The sequence below is a fragment of the Leguminivora glycinivorella genome, chromosome 26 (assembly GCF_023078275.1).
Source record: "Leguminivora glycinivorella isolate SPB_JAAS2020 chromosome 26, LegGlyc_1.1, whole genome shotgun sequence".
Lineage (NCBI taxonomy): Eukaryota > Metazoa > Arthropoda > Insecta > Lepidoptera > Tortricidae > Leguminivora > Leguminivora glycinivorella.
The window spans coordinates 6,687,588-6,708,214 of record NC_062996.1 but is presented as its reverse complement, the minus strand read 5'-3'; the positions used below and the strand labels follow the sequence as shown (position 1 = coordinate 6,708,214).

The following is a 20,627-nucleotide window of genomic DNA, read 5'->3' as shown; positions in this document are numbered from 1 at the left end:
TATTTAATAATTTTTTTGGCCTTGTTATTGAAATTATTGAGTCAAACAATTAGCTTAATTAGTTTATTTATTTAATGAGCTCTCTAATGAGATTTTCTTTGTAACAATAGGACCGATAACAGACAGATAATTCCAGAAATACCACGTGCACCCGTGTTCAGCTCTTTGTAATTTTGAAATTGCCGCCATTTAATTACCGTTGACACAAAAAAAAATTCGCATGGTAATTTATCGATAAAATTGATTGTAGTTTACGTCCTTAAAAGCTCCGACACCGCTAACCAAACACACTGTATAATATATAAATACTTATAATACATAGAAAACATCCATGACTCAGGAACAAATATCTGTGCTCATCACACAAATAAATGCCCTTACCGGGATTCGAACCCGCGGCGTAGCAGGCAGGGTCACTACTACTAAAACTACTACTACTACTACTAACTACTATTTTTAATTTTCATTCATTTACTATTTAAAGGTTATCTGTTATCTTGCAAGTGAAGTGATCAATTTTCCAAACTTATTCGACTTTTTCCTTCGTGGTTTTTGAGCTTAGAGCAATCAGCGTAGTATTTCATGATGTTTTTTTTAAATTATAAATGGGCTTACTCTTGGCCACAGACTAGCCAAAGGCAAAGACGTGGCCTACGATGGAGTGAGCTCGCCCAGAAGATGCCTGTTCACCCTTGATTTGAATGTTGCCGGGTTATATGAGCTCGGAAATACAGCCGCCGGCAAGGAATTCCAAACAATACTTTTTTGAGAGTCGTTTGTATCAGTAGGTACGTTGGGCTGTTGGTCAATATTGGAATTTTAAGAAAAATATTTATTATTCACAAAAAATAATACCTAAAAAATATTTAGCTCAAAAATTTATAACCTCTCCATGACCCGTCAACGTAAAAATATAAAAACGTCAAAATTCCATTTTGAATTTGGAACGATTTTGATCGGGGAGCACGGCAGACGACACTCGAGGCCCGACCGTCTCACTCCAGTCTTTACTTATGTACATACCGCGACCAGTCTTACCTGACCCTTGTAACACCGTGCAAACACCCTGGTACTACTAGCGAGGGTATAAGGTCCGGGGGGCAGGGCGGGTCAAGTTAGAGTGGGCGAAGCGGTACCAGGGATCCATAGATATAGGTAGATAGAGGTTGTACTCGGGGTGGGCAAGTACAGTCGTTGGCAGCGTTAGAAAATTGATTCGTTTTGTTTTTGTTGGTGTATTTATTTCAATTAAATAATAATGGTTATTGTAATTGGTAAGAGTTGCCGTTTTATTACTATACATTAACATTGGATTAATTCTATAAATACTTTAGAAATATGACAAAAATATTTGGAAAAAAAAATTGTCCTTGCCTCCAATTGCATGTAATTGATGTAATCAAAGGTTTGTTAATATATAAAATTACTAGCTTTTACCCGCGGCTTCGCCCGCGTAATAAAAGTATTCATTAAGATTTTCATTTGGATCCTTAGGTTTCTCTGTAGGTATATTTATCTGCGATTATTTCGATTGCACATAATACTTTTGCTTGCAATGATTGTAGAAATATTACACATCGACCACAGCGTAGGTAATTCTATATACGCTGGGGAAACCTTTATAAACATCCCACATAGCCCGTATTTCGACACTATGATCGGTGGGTAAAAAGTACTTTTTTCTATTATCCCTTACAATTTTTTACATTTTGCTTATACTTATCGCAAACGTAATCTTCAAGCAAGCAAACAACGATCGTCTTAGAGCACATTGATTGTAAGAGACCGCCGACCGATTATCCGTATCTAACGATACCCATATTATCCGAATCCGTATCCGTATCCGTATATCCCTATCCCTATCCCTATCGCTATCGCTATCGCTATCGCTATGGCTATCGCTATCCCTATCGCTATCCCTATCGCTATCCCTATCGCTATCCGCATCCGTATCCCTATCGCTATCGCTAACGCTATCGCTGTCGCTATCCCTATCGCTATCCCTATCGCTATCGCTATCCCTATCGCTATCCCTATCCCTTATTAAGGTAACACTTTAAGTTCTCGCGCTTTGTACACATATTTAAAGTCACATACAGGTCGAACGCGATTAATTAACATTATTTTTATCTTTTTTCCCAACGTTTCGTCCAGATTGCACTGGCCGTGGTCGCGGAAGACTGACGTCCCAGCAAAATGTCACCGGAGATGTAAACAACACAAAACTACCCGATATTAATTTATATAAATGTTCGGGGTAGACAAATAAATATAATCTACCCGCTTTTAGTTAATGTTTATTTCCCACCGCACGACACACAAAAAAAAAGAAAAAAGGTAAAAATAATGTTAATTAATCGCGTTCGACCTTATCAAGATGTTTAATGATTTTTTATCAAGTGCTAAAATATAAAGTTTCATGGTTTTATCTTTTAAAATTAAGAAATCCCATACAAACTTTCAACCTCTTTTTCAACCCCTTCATCCCTTTTTTTCGAAATAAAAAGTAGCCTATGTTCTGTCTTAGGGTCTAAAGATTGTCTGTTCCAAATTTCATCAAAATCGGTTGCGTGGTTTAAGCGGGAAAGCGTAACAGACAGACAGACAGACAGACAGACAGACAGACAGACAGACAGACAGACAGACAGAGTTACTTTCGCATTTATAATATTAAGTATGGATTAGTATGGATGATAATATGAATTAGGTACCATAATGGTGGTTATTTGTATCTCCCCGCTATTGATTGCACTAAAATCACGAAAACATTAATCGATTCAAAATAAAATGTGTCAACAAGAAGTGACTTTTTTTCCTCTTTTTAGTACTTACTTATTATTTAACTGTTAGTATTATTTTTATTTATTATAAGTTTATTTTTATGTATTTAGTTCAAATTGTTATATTGTATATAATAAAGTATTCCATCTATCTTAGAAAAAAGAAGTGTGTTTTAAGTAATATTACAATTTAAAATTTAAATGCTTATCAGGCGTAACAATAGGTACATAAATTAATATGAATACTGAATTATTTATTTATTTACATATGCAGGTAATTATGCGTAATTAATTAATTGCAATGCATATCCACTTTCTAAATACATTATTCCTACAGTGGGTATGCATCTTTGCATCCGCGTAAGCCATTATTTTTGTAATAATAATTTAAATGTGTCAAAATGGCGTCTACGTGTTGACTTCGGCTCCGCGCACGCCTCCCACAGGTCCGGAATAACCAATGGTTTCCGTGATGGGAAGCACATATAAAAATACAATTTAATTACACTTAATACAATTAATACAATAACAACACGTCATGATTATTATTTGCCATGTTCAATTATTCTTGTAAGAAAAAAACTAAAAAAAATTGATTACATTTAATTCACTAAATTATTTAACAATTTTGATGCAATTCACAATTAGGTTTAGTTTAGATACTCGTAACTGGTAATTTATGACATTTATTGTAGGTATAAATTCAAATATAACTGACTTACTAAAGTAAAATAAGCAACGATACATTATATGTAAGAGACGGACAAACCATAAAGCGTTTTGATAGCGTAGCGTTAGCGGAGCGCAATGATGCGTTCCGCTCACAATCCGCGCTCGTCCAACGCCAGCGTCGTCCGGCGCACTGCTATCGTTGCGCTCCGCTGACGCTCCGCTACCGCTCCGCCTACGCTGTCAAAACGCGCATGTGTGGCCGAGCTTTTAAGAGTCGCACCATAAGTGCGTCTTCACATTATCCGATCCGATATCGGATGTCGGCCTGATATCCCATACATTACAGGCACCATCTTGGATTTTTTCCATTGAAATCCTTCCGTCATCCGATATCGGATCGGATAATGTGAAAACGGACTTAGGGTTCCTTTTGTACCTTTTTGGTGCGAAACCCTAAAAATAATTGCGCATTTTAATTAATTACTACTAATCAACGACCACAATCAATAAATACCACCACAGAAACCTAATTAACACCATTTGAAATACTTCACACAAATATTAATTAAAAACTTGATTAATTGATAACTTTTCTACGCGACTGTACCACGCTTCACAAAATATATACGTACTGTTCACCTACATTTATTTGTGCACCCACACAGACGCGTTTTATGGGTGCACACATAGACACACGGACGAGCTTTGCGCACACATACATAGTTTATTTTACTAGAGGATAATTTTGCGATTTTTATACGAATGGTTTTTACTGAGGAATAAATTGATGTTTTAAATTAATAATAGAGAGTTTGGAATTTTTGGATTTTATAGAGCTTTTACGAAAAGTGACTGACAATAGTGACAACTTGACAAGCATGAAAAACTATGAACGAATAGAAAAAAAAAACCGGCCAGGAGCGTGTCGGGCCACGCTCAGTGTAGGGTTCCGTAGTTTTCCGTATTTTTCTCAAAAACTACTGAACCTAACAAGTTCAAAACAATTTTCCTAGGAAGTCCTTATAAAGTTCTACTTTTGTGATTTTTTTCGTATTTTTTAAACATATGGTTCAAAAGTTAGAGGGGGGGGGACGCACTTTTTTTTCTTTTAGGAGCGATTATTTCCGAAAATATTAATATTATCAAAAAACGATTTTAGTAAACCCTTATTCATTTTTAAATACCTATCCAACAATATATCACACGTTGGGGTTTGAATGAAAAAAAATATCAACCCCCACTTTACATGTAGGGGGGGTACCCTAATAAAACATTTTTTTCCATTTTTTATTTTTGCACTTTGTTGACGTGATTGATATACATATTGGTACCAAATTTCAGCTTTCTAGTGCTAACGGTTACTGAGATTATCCGCGGACGGACGGACGGACGGACGGACGGACGGACGGACGGACGGACGGACAGACAGACATGGCGCAACTATAAGGGTTCCTAGTTGACTACGGAACCCTAAAAATCAACACATCAAAGTATTAGCCAAAATTTTATTTTGGAACTTAAATAAAATTAAAAAAAAATAAAAAGATAAAGAGCGTGTCGGGCCACGCTCAGTGTAGGGTTCCGTAGTTTTCCGTATTTTTCTCAAAAACTACTGAACCTATCAAGTTCAAAACAATTTTCCTAGAAAGTTTTTATAAAGATCTACTATTGTGATTTTTTTCATATTTTTTGAACATAGGGTTTAAAAGTTAGAGGGGGAGGGACGCACTTTTTTTTCCTTTAGAAGCGATTATTTCCGAAAATATTGATATTATCAAAAAATGATCTTAGTAAACCCTTCTTCATTTTTAAATACCTATCCAACAACATATCACACGTTGGGGTTGGAATGAAAAAAAATATCCGCCCCCACTTTACATGTAGGGGGGGTACCCTAATAAAACATTTTTTTCAATTTTTTATTTTTGCACTTTGTTGGCGTGATTGATATACATATTGGTACCAAATTTCAGCTTTCTAGTGCTTACAGTTACTGAGATTATCCGCGGACGGACGGACGGACGGACGGACGGACGGACGGACGGACGGACGGACGGACGGACGGACGGACAGACAGACATGGCGAAACTATAAGGGTTCCTAGTTGACTACGGAACCCTAAAAACGAAAGATAGCTTATGTTCCGTAGTATAAAGAACTACTCGTAACTCCATATCGACAAAGTAGGTCGTTTTCTCGTACACACTCACAAATATTGATAATCAAAAGTAGAAAAAACAAAAATGAAAAAAAAAAGACCGTCTGTCTAACCAAACTTAAATATGCACTAGCTTGTGCAGTGCAGACTTGAATGGGAATGTCATGTGTTGGAAAGATCAAGGGTGGAGATGTCATTATAATAGTACATTACGATACAAGTGCGGAAACGAGAAAGTTCGGAACGAGTGGCGATAAATTGAAGCACGACCGAAGCACCTCGGACACTGGCGATCAAATATATGAAAGAGGCGCGTTCCTAGCACACAGTCTAAGCTCGTGTAGGTGAACGCGTACCATGCTTGTATGAGTGGAATATAACAGGTCGACTGTTCGCGTTTTTGACAGGCGGTAACTGTCAGGTAATCGAGAGGGGGTAGGCGACACTCAGCGGGGAGCGGGAGTGGCCATACTGTACGATAGTACTCTTTAGTGCTTATCTTTTGTTCGTTTTTATAGCCGATAGCTCATAGCTTACTAGCTCGCTGTGGGACTATTTAGTGCCTTTAGCAGCAATTTGATTCTCGGTTCTCAGTTTCTGATGTTCCTAGGCGGTTTTCGATACACAATGTTTTTCCGTGTTACTCATTTGTGAATGAATTCACATTAAATTCAAAATTTATAGGCATTTGATTTAATTTTATACTTATTGCCTTCATAATAGCAAAATACGTGCAAACTCTCACTACAACTGATAAGAACGGTCTAGAACAAGTCTGCGTGTCGTTATCTCAATGCGGTCACAGGTCAAACGATACGAATACTAACATCTACAATCTAGAAAATACAATTGCAGGATCAGAATCGGACAGGTGGGTTAAATACCGTTTTAAAAAATAAGCGCGTTACAAAACACGGAGAAACTAAAAAGCAAAAAATAATAAACCTTTGAATTCAGATTTCTTATCGTATTGCAATAATCTAAACATCCAAATTATAAACAAATCAATTATTTTTGCAGTCGGTACCAGACCTGTTCGTCGCCTTGCTATTGCCTGTTTGCCCCACCCAACCATACGCAGGCTGGCACCGACTCCAAAAATAATTGATTTGTTTATAATTTGAATGTTTAGATTATTGCAATACGATAAGAAATCTGAATTCAAAGGTTTATTATTTTTTGCTTTTTAGTTTCTCCGTGTTTTGTAACGCGCTTATTTTTGAAGGCGGTTTTATTTTTTGTTAAAAAGTTTATTTATTTGTTGATTTTTAGTGGTTCCTATTGATATTATACGTATCAGTCCGAATACATGTACACTAGTGAAAGAATTATCCTTTAACTCCTAACCATTGAGGAGTTGACCTTCCATCATCAGCTCAGCCACATAAAATTATTACCATCAGGCGTAAATACTGGTTTACCTTTGAAAAATACACTAAAAACATTACATGTGCCTATAACATTTGAAGAGTTCCCTCGATTTCTCCAGGATCCCATCATCAGACCCTGACTTGGTGCCAATGGGACCATCTCGGGGTTATACCCGTTCGATCAAAAAAAAATTTTTGAAAATCGGTCCACAATTCTCGGAGATATCGAGGAACATACATACAAAAAAAAAAAAAAAAAACATTCAGTCGAATTGAGAACCTCCTCCTTTTTTGAAGTCGGTTAAAAAGTGGGTCTCATCTCAAGGCGGTCAGAGGTCAGAGTTTTTATTTTTTATTATAAATGGGCTTACTCTTGACCACAGACTAGCCAAAGGCAAAGACGTGGCCTACGATGGAGTGAGCTCGTCCAGAAGATGCCTGTTCACTCTTAATTTGAAGGTTGCCGGGTTTAGTCTTGTTCGGAGTATTTATCCACTACATTTTATCCACTAGTGGGTAAAGTAATTTGACTAAAGTCTTGAATAAAGTCAAATTAACTGCTTTAAAATTGATAAAAGCAGGTAAATCTAGTAATAAAGATGATTTACCACCTGTGGAACTACTGGAAGCAGTGATAAACGCATTTTTTTGCGTTGTAGTTGCCTCGCTATAGTGAGGGGAAAAGTTTTGTGTTACACTCGGGTGCAAATGTATTTTACTTCTCGTGTGTTAAAAATCTCGCAAGTTCAGGATTCTATTCTCGAACCACTCGCTTCGCTCGTGGTTCAACTATAGAACCCTTTCACTTGCTCGTTTTCCAATTCCACACTCGGCGTTAAAATACAACTTTGCCCCCTTGTATAACAAATAACTATTGTTGCATACATTGTAATTTGACAATTACTTGGTTCTAAATAAAATGCAGAAGAAACTTACATCGTGGTCAGAAAATAGGTGATCTCTGATCAATGCAAAATGCCAATAAATTCTAATGTAAAGCGATTCGAGGAATATCTACTTAGAAGACAAAAAAGTGGTGCGAAATCGGTCAGGTGGTCAAATTGATCTCAAGGCGGTCAGACTCAGAAGAAGTCACTAAAGTTAAAAGCTGGGATCAACCGGACACTATGCCTATTTCCCATACTTATTATATCTAGAGGTCAGTTACGTTTATTCTTCGTATGCCCAAGTCCTCCATAACCCTCCAGAATGACAAGAAGCTGACCTGTCAACGTGTCATATCCATGGGTGACGTGTTTGGCTCAAGCCCTTTATAACTAAAAAGTACCAGGGCATCATGAACATAAGGAACTTACCTGTCAACAGGCGGCGGGAGAGGCGCCATCATGTGTGGATGCGGCGGCATCGGATGCGGCGGGTGCGGATGGAACGGGGAGCCGGGCGGCGCGAAGTTGGGCCCCGGGAAGTGCCCCTGCTGGGGCGGGGGGCCCGGGGGGAAGCCCCCGCCGCTCCCCGGCCTCGCCGAGGGGCTTCCGAACGGGGCCGCGTAGGGGGGGCCGGCGAAGCCGGGGCCCGGGGTGGAGGGTGCGGGGGAGGCGGCGAAGGCCGGACCGGCGGGCGAGCCGGCGGGCGGCGCGAAGGACGAGAACGGCGGCTCCGGGTTGCCGCTCTTCCAGGCCGCCGGCACGCCTGGCGCGTCGTCCAGTGGCGGGACGCGCCGCTGCAGGCCCACCGACATCTGTGGAGGGAACAGCATTAGTGGTAGGCTTATGTAGTACATATACTAATAGTCCAAAATACACGATACCTTCCACTGTACTAGACCGAACTACTCCCAAATGATTCTGCTCTCTAGTACATTTAGTACCTACACTCACACACGCGCAACAGAATGGAAGCGAGAGGAGCGAAGATCCGAGGAGTGAATGACAGCAAAGCGATCCGTGTGATCCGACTGCAACCGAACGCGAACCGACTGACTCGGACCGAGAGCGCGCGAAAACGGCCGATCAGCGGGCCGATTTTTGAGTCTGAAATTTGATTTTTGAGTTTGAGTTGGTTGAAAACGGTTACTTGCCTATTATTTTCAGTGACAATTTTCTGAATTCGAACGCGTGGGACCCAAAAATCGGGCCGATTTTTTAATCTCGGCCATTCGATTTCGTGAAATTCGTTACAGAATCAAAAACGAGTGGTCATTACCACTAGTCTTAAAATTACAAGCCGTCCTTTTTCAAAACTAGCATTACGTCGTTTTCCACAGAATTTCTAACGGCGCATTCGTGCGTTTGAAGTTCAAAAATCGATCCCCTGGGGTTTGACCGCACAATCCCTGACTTCAAAGCTGGATCCGTCCCTGAACATGGCTCATAGATAGCCGAGTGGCCAAACGATCACAGACTAAAAAGGCGAGATCTTAGAGCGGATCCGGCAGGTGGTTATGACTCGTTTGGGGGCTGGGGATTAATCGCGAAACCCCTGACTCCAAGGCTAGATCCGCCTCTGAACAAGCCCATGGATAAGTAGCTAAACATCGCTTTGTGGCGTAGGTATTGTAGGTAGGTATCTCTCTGATCTCTCCCTTCCATATGAATACCAAAAGGCCAGTTTGGTTTCGTTGTCTGCGGACCCAGGGTGAGCACATGATTTCCGCGAGAGTATGTCGCCGCGAGATAGACTACCCGTCCTTATGTCATTGGTACAGTTAGAACAAAGACATATATAAGTCCGTATAGACAGATAGTCTAAGAAAAAAACCTACCCCAGTACCATACAGAAAAAGGTACGGTGGTCTAGATGGCATCACAAATTGGGGGTACGCTCGGCTAGATGGCGCTAATAGTAATATTTGACATTTTAACATATATCAAGCTAAGAATATGGGCCAAATTGTCAAAACTGAGGTTCAAAAATTTTAAGCCTGGGTCAAGAGATGGCAGATTACACATTTTACTTCGACAGTAACTCTCTATAAACACTCGATCCTCTTTGGTTAGAAGAAGACGTGTCATCCACGGTGTTTTCAGTCAAAGGAAATAGTAAATCCCATGTACTTTCGATATGTTTAGGGAAATTAACGATAGAGGGCGTGAAAATCAATTATATGCCGTAGTGCAAGTTGTTCGCTAGATGTCACTGTTACGTCCGCAAACTGGGTAATGAGTAATGACTTGTTTTCGTAAAATGTATAAGCATCCAGGTCCAAATTTTTCGCTAGATGTCGCTGTACCACCCACAAACTAACATGTATTAAATTGTAAATATTATTAATGTCCCCTTTTATGGCATGTATTAATGGGACTGATTGTTGAATGACCTAATTAGAATCCCCGACTTCCGTCATAAAAATGTGGCGTTCCATGTTTAAACGGGTCCACATGCTTCATGTTCTTAAAAGTAACCTTTAGGCATGGAAAGTCACATGAAAAGTTGTCGTAACTTAATAATAGATGGCGCTGCATTCGAAAATCTTGACTGATAACTCTATACCATACTATTCAATATACTCTATGGTGTCATCTATCTCGCGGCGACATACTCTCGCGACAAACATGTACTAACCTAACCCAGCTGAAAACCTACTGCTAACACCGAAGCTTTAATTGAAATAAACGAGAAAACTAGGTTGTTTGCCGGTCAGTAGTAGAAGTCAAATTAAAAAGGGTTAACTTCCCGGAGGAAAGTTTCATAGGAAATGTATGTTTCGCGCCTTTTCTACTTACAAAGTGGGTATGTCAAAGTATACCTAAATGCAAAGAATATTTTTAAGGTCACCTTTTCGAAATGAGGAAGCACACTCTAAAGGTTATGACAGATGGCGCCACCCTATTAGTCCATTGCACAGATAAAAAAAATCATACGTGAGAGATAGAAGATTATTTTTTTTCTCTCTTTCACATATGAATGACAGTAACATGCACGGGCGCCGCCTGACGGGATAAAATGTCAGTGTGCCTCCTCATTAAGATTAGGGAACCCTCTTTAAGAACCAATAATGCGGGTAACTGTAAAAAGAAAATCCTATGCTGGCGATATCTGTAAAATATTGAACAACTCCCTTCAGTATGGTTACCATGAGTTGACACTTGACGAGAACTCAGTCCAATACATCGCAGATATCGCTATCTCGCTCGCACTGACGTGAGTACGATCGAGTTCATGTAGTCGCACTGAGTGGAGTTGACTGATCGAAATTTTACAGCTTTCGCAAGCGTAGGTTTTGCGGTTGTTATCGATAGAATATTGAAAGCAAATACTATTGTCCCGGATTTGTAAGTTCACATTTTTGACACATTTGTTTTGAAGTATGTTGCGATGTGGCTAAGACGTATCGTTTGCCAAATCTAACGATTAATTTCGAATTGGTTGAATCGATTAGGCCCTATGTACAAAAGGAGGCGCTTATACAAATATACGATTTCTATCAACTTACTGAAATGTCATTTGAATCGAAATGACAGACTGCCACAGCACTAGTTTAAATATAAAAATGAATGATAAATGACATAATAAGTAAATCCTGCGTGATAAATTAATATCGTAAAATACTCACTAACGAAGATCCGCAAAAATGTAACATGTGCTAGATTACGTTTAAAGTAAGCGAAATATTGTTTTTAAGTACTTGATTTTTTTAAATAATATTACAGGATTTTATTTAAAATTTCATTAGGTTGCGCGAGTTTACGTATTGTGGACGCTGTCATGTGTCAAAAAGAGGTTCTTACAAATCTGGGACAATACATAATTTGAATTTCGTGCCTTTTTTAAAATTCAGTTAGGTAGTGCGAAATGCTTCACTTTAACATTCAGCAAATTGTGAGAAACCAATGCAAATTTGATCAAAATTTGGAAAGATACTCGATTGCTAAAAGCTCTATAAAGGCATTAGCACTGCCAGGTAAATTTAAGAAATATTGGCGCGAAAAGTTAACTGGCCATACAAAGGTTGAATTTCCCGCCTATTTCTACTGACATATTGGGTGTGTTTCAGTATAACTTGAGACTATTTCTGACTTTAAATTTTAGAGTAATCGAACACCGTATCGATTACGCATCGGCTAGTTGACGAAAGTTGGTAAAGTGTCATAACTCCATTTTTCACATTTGTGCGTCTTCTGGTTTTGTACAAATGATGTGTGTGTTCTTTTTTTCTTTACTGTGTGTGTTCTTATCTTTGTACAATAAAGTGTATTACTATTACTACTACTACTTTATGATAGTAGCGACATTTATTGGTTTATTAATGTTAGTTATTTCTTAAAGGTGATTTATTTTATAATTTTCACATATTTTAGCTTATTAATATCTGGGCGACCGAGCTTCGCTCGGTTCTGTTTCGTATCCTTGACCTGTGTCGCCATCTAGTTTGAAAATAAATAGTACCTACATCGATCAATCGAAAGAACTCTCAGTCTTAACAACACAACTACTCCACACGAGATGGCGCGCGTTTCGTCACAAAAGCTCAGAGTGTATTTTTCTATTCGTGTTAGCCTTGACCTGTGTCGCCATCTAGTCTTTGAAGTAAATAATACTTACATCGACCGAAAGACTTCTGTCTCAACAATACAACTACTCCACACGAGATGGCGCGCGAAGAAAAACGCGTGAAAACTCGAAAATTCGCGTTTTCCGGGACCTAAGGATATGTTAGATCGATTTTTCACCCACGAAAACCCCCACATAACAAATTTCAGCGAAATCGTTAGAGCGGTTTCCGAGATCGTCGGTATAAATAAATAAATAGATAAATAAATAAATAAATATACAAGAATTGCTCGTTTAATAGTATAAGATTGATAGATATTTTCCGAATTTACAGTTTCTTTCTTCCTTATAACAATGACACTCGTAGTCTTTATATTCGTTTTTTTTTTTTTGCAATCGGCTACTGGATATTTCTTGTACCTAACAATAACTATTGTGAAAAAGATTTTTTTATTTTTTTTTATTTATAAAAACAGAAGTACAACAACAACAACTATGCTATGCTCCACAAAACGTAGTAGTAATTTGACACTCCGCAGATATTGACCTGCACGGGTAGCATGGTCGCGCGATAGACGATAAAATATCAGGCCGTCCCTATCGCACTATCAGTAAGTGCGATAGGGACGGCCAGATGTTTTATCATTTATCGCGCGACCATAATTGCCTGCCTGGTCTTATGGCTATGGTTGACTGGTTCAAGATGGTCCTGTCTACCATGGCTACTACTAATGACAGGGTCAGTACTCGCTAGGCAAGACCGGTCGTGAAAACATATGATTAAATTAAATTAAACAAATTTATATTCGTAACATTTCTCTAATAAGTGGTACTAAATGTAACTTTGTATATTGGGGATTGAAAAGCTCCTTATCCCCAAGAGTGTAATAAACAACTATTCCTGTCTGTCCATTTGTCTTACCTGATGTTTAAACTCGTAAATAGATTAGAAAATTGAATATTTTTATTTTGTTTGTAACTTTACAAACAATATTGAATATTTATTTTAATTAAATTTTACTTCACATAATATAAATGTGTATAATTTATAAATGGCGAACTTAATGTTCAATATTTTAGTTGAAATTTTGTATAATAAAGTGTGTTTGGTGGTTATATTCGAGTCCAGAAGGACATTGAAAGTTATATAAGATTTCTCCTTAGTTGCATGAAATTTCACATAGACATATAGGTAGATGGATTTCAGCCAAGGGTAATATAATATAACATATTAGTTTCGATTTTCAAGTCCAAAATCATCTTTTATAGTACTTAAGTATATCATATAAATGTACTTTTGAGGTTTGTAAAAAGAATACATGCCTTTTGTATACTTGCAAATTGAAGCTTATTGAATCTTATTGATAAAAGCAATTTTTTACCGCCCAATAATAAACATACACTGTGGCAAAAGCTATCACCTAGTCTATGTTCGTATCAGTTATACCGCCACAGATAGATTTAGCTTAAACTGGTTTGAACTCTGCATGCCATGGAAACAGCGATGAGCTAGGTCAAAATGATTTCGTTAGTTTTCAATAGAGCTCGTCGTCCTAAACGATGAGTAATAAAATTTGAAAGTTCCGACGCTAACAGCCATTTTTCCCACGATACTCTCTGCATATACTATATGCAACACCAACACTATGCTCGTCTAAGCTAACTGTGCACAGATTGTAGCAGAAAAAACCGGCCAAGAGCGTGTCGGACCACGCTCAGTGTAGGGTTCCGTAGTTTTCCGTATTTTTCTCAAAAACTACTGAACCTATCAAGTTCAAAACAATTTTCCTAGAAAGTCCTTATAAAGTTCTACTTTTGTGATTTTTTTCATATTTTTTAAACATATGGTTCAAAAGTTAGAGGGGGGGACGCACTTTTTTTTCCTTTAGGAGCGATTATTTCCGAAAATATTAATATTATCAAAAAACGATCTTAGTAAACCCTTATTCATTTTTAAATACCTATCCAACAATATATCACACGTTGGGGTTGGGACGAAAAAAAAATATCAGTCCCCGTCCCCACTTTACATGTAGGGGGGGTACCCTAATAAAACATATTTTTCCATTTTTTATTTTTGCACTTTATTGGCGTGATTGATATCATATTGGTACCAAATTTCAGCTTTCTAGTGCTAACGGTTACTGAGATTATCCGCGGACGGACGGACGGACGGACGGACGGACGGACGGACAGACAGACATGGCGAAACTATAAGGGTTCCTAGTTGACTACGGAACCCTAAAAAGTGATTGTGTAATATATATAAAAGTGGTGACGCTTTGAGAATTTGTCAACCGAAAAAGACACGTCGTGGTCGTGAAAGCTTCTGTTATGAATAGTTTATCCGTTTGCGAAGGTGCCATTTCGCCCTGACATGGTTTTGGCTGAAGGTGATTAAGCCAAAATCTACCAAAACCGAGTTTTTGGCCGGATGTGACAGTTTCTCGCCGAAGTATGATTTTTATACCGATACTCCTTCCGTGAAGGAAAACATCGTGAGTAAACCGGACTAATTCCAATAAGGCCTAGTTACCCTTCGGGTTGGAAGGTCCGATGGCAGTAGCTTTCGTAAAACTAGCGCCTACGCCAGATCTTGGGATTAGTTGTCAACGCGGACGCGGAAAGTGCTGGGATAACGCAAGAAGGATGATGATGATGACTTTTTCCGTGACTGAAAACTCTAAAAGAATTGATGGATAATTTTACTGTACAAGGGCCTGTAAGAGCGCTTTCATACAACTATTTGTATGGTGCTATTGGTACTCCATCAACATTCGATTGCTGTGCATAAACTACTATGAGTACCATACAAATAGTTATATGACTATGACGCCTATGACGGATCTTTTTTTCCACAGATTTGGATCGGAAGTAGGGCGAAACCACTTTGACTTATGTTCACTTCCAATTCACTTCTCTCAATGCCAGTCGAATGTTAGAAAGAGAAACAAGCATCACTATATAACACTTTAAGTTCTCGCGCTTTGTACCTACACATATTTTAACGTTGGGAAAAAAGGTAAAAATAATGTTAATTAATCGCGTTCGACCTGTGTGTGACTTTAAATAAGCATCACTATATTATATTTTCTTGCTTCGTGATAATTTCATGATATTGTAACTTAATTTATTAATTTTATTTAGCTTGGCATGTGTATTTTTTTCTTTGTAAATGACGATCCTTATTGGGAGACACAATCGTTTTTATTTGGAATCTATTATGTAATTTTGGACGATCATGATGAGAAGATAAACATAATTTTGACATGTAGCAAATTTATAGTGTAATTTTTATCATGAAATAAAGAAATCGAATCTAATCTATAACATATTTCTAACGTTTATATTGGACATTCACAAAATCATACTACTAGACGTCATTTTACATCTCAATTTGTACGCAAGTAAATGCAATTTTGCAAGCTTATTATGTTTCTTTTGAACTTAAGGCGTGCGCGGGGGTCAAAGTCAACAGTTTTGTAAGTTGACAATGAAGTTAGAAGGGTTAGTGTAACCCGTTAGGACAAACCGGTCACATGAGGGAACTATTTGTGTTAGGGTTGGTCATTCATAGACTGTTTATTGATAATAATAATACACAAAATAAAATTGGATACCGTTTTATTAGGCAGGCGTCCGGTTTTTTATCCATAGCCCAGTATTTAGTCCATCACTTTCATCAAAATAGACCAGTTCATTTTAGATTCCATTAACTCTCAAATAGTCCATACACCCTGGCGGGTGTTGCCTCTGCGTGTGTCCCATGATACGGACAAGGGCAACATCCGCTCGGTATACCCCTTACATTTCATTAAAGTGTCAAAAGGGCCTCTACGTGTTGGCTTCGGCCCCGCGCACGCCTCCCAAAGGTCCGGAACATCATTGTTCCGTGATGGGAAAGACAAACAAATAATAATTCACAAAAAAGTCTCAATGTATTTTTATTAGATACCTGCAATTATATTTCATTTGAAGTTTTTGAGGTTGTAGGTTTATTACTTTCGGGATTGTCATATTTGATTCGTATTCGTTTATAATTAGAGTCTGGCTAATGAAAGTTGATTCCGAAAACGTGGCATTTTCAAAAAAAAATGAGCTGGCAACTCATTGAATTTATATTTTATTATTTTTAATTTATTTTCAGCACTTATTTTACTACTTTTTATGGTTTTATTCATTATTATCTATAGATTACGCTGTTAACTTTTACCGAAACTCGTTAAAGTGACAGTCACACTGACAGATGACAATCGATGACATGACATCCAGAGTTGCACTTTAAAAAAATACTGGGATCAACTTTCATTAGCCAGACTCTAATTAGGTATATTCTGTCAAACAAGTTTGTCTGTAAATAAGAACTAAGAAAACTATAGGTAACCTTTTCTCTAGCACCCTAAAGAAAAGGATGCATATAGTTTTCTTTGTTCTTATTTACTAACAGACTTGGTTGACAGAGTATATTGATAACCGATTGTGGTGCTTTGTAAAGCCCTACGGTCGGTGTCGCGTCACTAGATGGCGCGAGTGGAGCTGTCAGAGGATCATCCGCCATTACCGCGTCGTCTTGATAATTGTCCCAAGCTATGCCCTGTTTTATGTATTAAAACTTGTATTTGATGATGTCTAGTGTTTTCCCTCTTAATAATACATACATACATACATACAATCACGCCTGTATCCAATGAAGGGGTAGGCAGAGCACATGAAACTAGTCGTTTCAGTGCCACTCTTGGCAAATAAGGGGTTGAAAGAAAACGAAACTGTGACATTGCAGTGACAGGTTGCCAGCCTCTCGCCTACGCCACAATTTAACCCATATCCCACAGTCGCCTTCTACGACACCCACGGGAAGAAAGGGGTGGTGAAATTCTTAACCCGTCACCACACGGACCTCTTAATAATATGTTGTATTAATTGTGTTATATGACATTGGGAGGTAGAAGTATGAAGTAGGTATGTGTCTATCTAAGTATTATTGAAATAACCACAAAATTAAAATTTTGAAAAACCTCCGACCGCGAAATAGTGGAACGATGTTCATGAAATATGGCTCAGAACACTCCCGACTTACTCAGCGTTCAGACAAAAAAAACGAAATCCAAATCGGTTCATCCGTTCGGGAGCTACGATGCCACAGACAGAGACACACACATACAGACAGACAGACAGACAGACACACACACAGACAGACACGTCAAACTTACACCCCGTCGATATTCCGATCTCTATTATACTGTTAGAAACATGGAAGTTATTTTGATTTGTCATCAGTTAAAATTATACACAACTGCATTATTGCACTACGCGCATACTGCTCATCTAAATAAATATAGCATTGGCAGCTGTCATCCTATAAAGAACTGTCTAAGTTTTCATACAAGTCAAACTTAGCTTCTCTTTTTCTTTGACCGATTAATCAAATCCGTTTCTTTATTACAATTAGCTGCTATGAAATAGTACATTACAATACAAGTGCAGAAAAGAGGAAGTTCGAACCGAGTGGCGATAAATTCAAACAACCGTACTGAGCGTTTCGAATTACTTATTCGCACATGTATCGTACAAGTTTTAGAGTACTTATTGCTATTTCAATTTCTGACATAGTTGTGTAGTAGCTCATTACCTAACTAGTGGGATAATATAGCGCCAAATTTACTGTAAAATAATAAAAATTGGGTTGAATTGTAAACGACGAATTGCGATATTAATTCTAGCCATTTTTTTTCTAATGAAGTGCATGTGACATCATGACGTTAAAATAATCGAAATTATCCTAAATAGTCAACAATACCGGTGCCGTACCCGAATGGCGTTTCTGCGACGCGAAACGAAAACAAAACGCCGCGAAAAGTAGTCTGGCTCTGTCGCGCCAATAAACAAGAGCGGTAGAGGGGTGCCCTCTATTTCGCCTATCATTAATTCTCATAATTTGAATTCGCATAACAGATTTGGCATAACATAATTGTTCATAACATTGAATAAGCATAATATTAAAAATGCATAATTCTTATTTCGCATAACAATAAATCTGCATAATTGAAATTTGCATACTATTATTTCGTATAACTTTAATTATCCTATAATGAATTGCCATACTTACTAACTGTATGGAGCAAGCGATTTTCAATTCAATTCAAAGCGATTCAATCAGGGGCTGATTTTTCAATTTCGAGCGCTCGATTTTGAGTATTTAATTTTATTTTGTCTCACTTATTAAGCATGAAGAAAATAGGGGGAAGTAAGGTACAGCGGGGCAAATCTCGAGTGGGGGGGGGGGGCAAATGTAACTGGTCAATTTCTTCCATGTTTTACAATGTTTGCATTATTAAAAAAAAACCTGTTTATTTTTAAGAAACATACATGCATTTATGAACTTAACTGGTAATCTTAAATTAAAAAGATTATTTGAGTTAAGGAGTCTTTATTTTATTTATACATTACTTATTAAGTTTTTTCATTTTTCATAAGTGTTTTTCAGAAAATAGAGTGTCTATTAGTTATGTAGTAGGCGTGTTCAGTGGATACATGTAATAATGGTATAATGGAAATAGTAATAATAATGGAAAAAATGGATTAGTTTAGCTTAGCCTTTTAGTCTAGATTTGCCCCGCTGTACTTTACTAAAGAAATTGAAAATGGATAGTATTTAAATAATATTATTACATCGTTCAGATTTTCGCAGATCGCACCTGCCAAGATCGCACCCGAGCAAGCGGAAGATTCCAATATTGAACCGCGAGCGTAGCGAGTGGTTCAAAAGTGGAATCTTGAGCGTTGCGAGGGTTTCAAGGCACATTAACCTTCGTACGGCACGTTAAACATTGCCACCGAGTTTGAAACACAATATTTTTCACCACCCCAACACGAACAAAATACTGACTATAAAACATCAAACTAAATCAAATCCATCGATTTCTTCAATATTTATGATTCAAAATCATCATTTATAGGCAAAATTCTATCAGCTAGCTTAAGACATCAAGTTAACATTTGTATGAAATTACTTTGCACTCTTGTGGATAAAATGCAATTTTGCTATCTGTTTTTGAACAGAAAAGTAAGCCGTTACCCGTTAGTGTGGTGAAAATATAATTTTCTTGTATGCCATTTAAACATTCTACGAAACAAAGTTATGCTTATTATACTTATACCAATTCATGGTTATAACAATTTACATTATGCGCATTAGCATTATACGAAATATGTTATGCGAAATAATGATATGCGTATTAAACGTTATGCGTAATAAACGGTATGCCAATTCATATTAGGAGTATTCAGTTATGCGAATTAATATAGACCCGCGGTAGAGATAGATATCTATATCTACGTTTCGTTTAGTGAGCGTTTGTGCCATTCGGCTACTTTTACAAGTACGATGACATTGATAAAGGTTTGATGCAACCGGCCAAAGACAAGGGGGCGACTCGCGTGTGACTCGTGTCCTTGAGGCGTGAACTTGGCACCTGCATCGGCCAGTTTTAGCCTTAATGTTTAAAGTGGGCCTACTGTACGATTGCCATTGAAGGTATCGGATCAAATAACGCTTAGGTAATAATTAAATTTTTCCCTTCACTAGCTAGGAAACACGTGTTTTGTCCTTTAATACCAGCGGGTAAAAACGCATTTTATCCACTAGTGGGTAAAGTAATTTGACCTTGAATAAAGTCAAATTAACTGGTTTAAAATTGACAAAAGTAGGTGAATCTAATAATAAAGACGATTTACCACCTGTGGAACTACTGGAAGCAGTGATAAACGCATTTTTTTTGCGTTGTAGTTTCCTCGCTGTAGTGAGGGGAAAAGTTTTGTGTTACACTCGGGTGCAAATGTATTTTACTTCTCGTGTGTTAAAAACTCGCAAGTTCAGGATTCTATTCTCGAACCACTCGCTTCGCTCGTGGTTCAACTATAGAATCCTTTCACTTGCTCGTTTTTATTCCACACTCGGCGTTAAAATACAACTTTGCCCCCTTGTATAACAAATAACTATTAAAATTTCTGACCGCGAACAGGGTACGTACGTAGCCGAATGGCACAAACGCTCACGAAACGAAACGCTCGTAGATGTATCTATCTCTATCGCTCTTGCGTATTGGCGCGACAGAGCCAGACTACCTTTCATGGCGTTTCGTTTTCGTTTCGCGTCGCAGAAATGCCATTCGGCTACGGCACCTGATATTTTGGGTG

The 20,627-nt window shown here is 38.0% G+C and overlaps 1 protein-coding gene across 2 annotated transcripts in view; it reads right to left on the bottom strand.

Moving 5' to 3' along the window:
* LOC125239838 (LIM domain-binding protein 2) overlaps positions 1 to 20,627 on the bottom strand; it is a 106,804-nt gene that overhangs the window by 76,876 nt on the left and 9,301 nt on the right. For both annotated transcript variants that reach the window (XM_048147552.1, XM_048147553.1), the window contains exon 2: positions 8,297 to 8,679. In XM_048147552.1, coding sequence (XP_048003509.1) covers positions 8,297 to 8,679 — 383 coding nt within the window. The remainder of the gene's footprint in view (positions 1 to 8,296; positions 8,680 to 20,627) is intronic.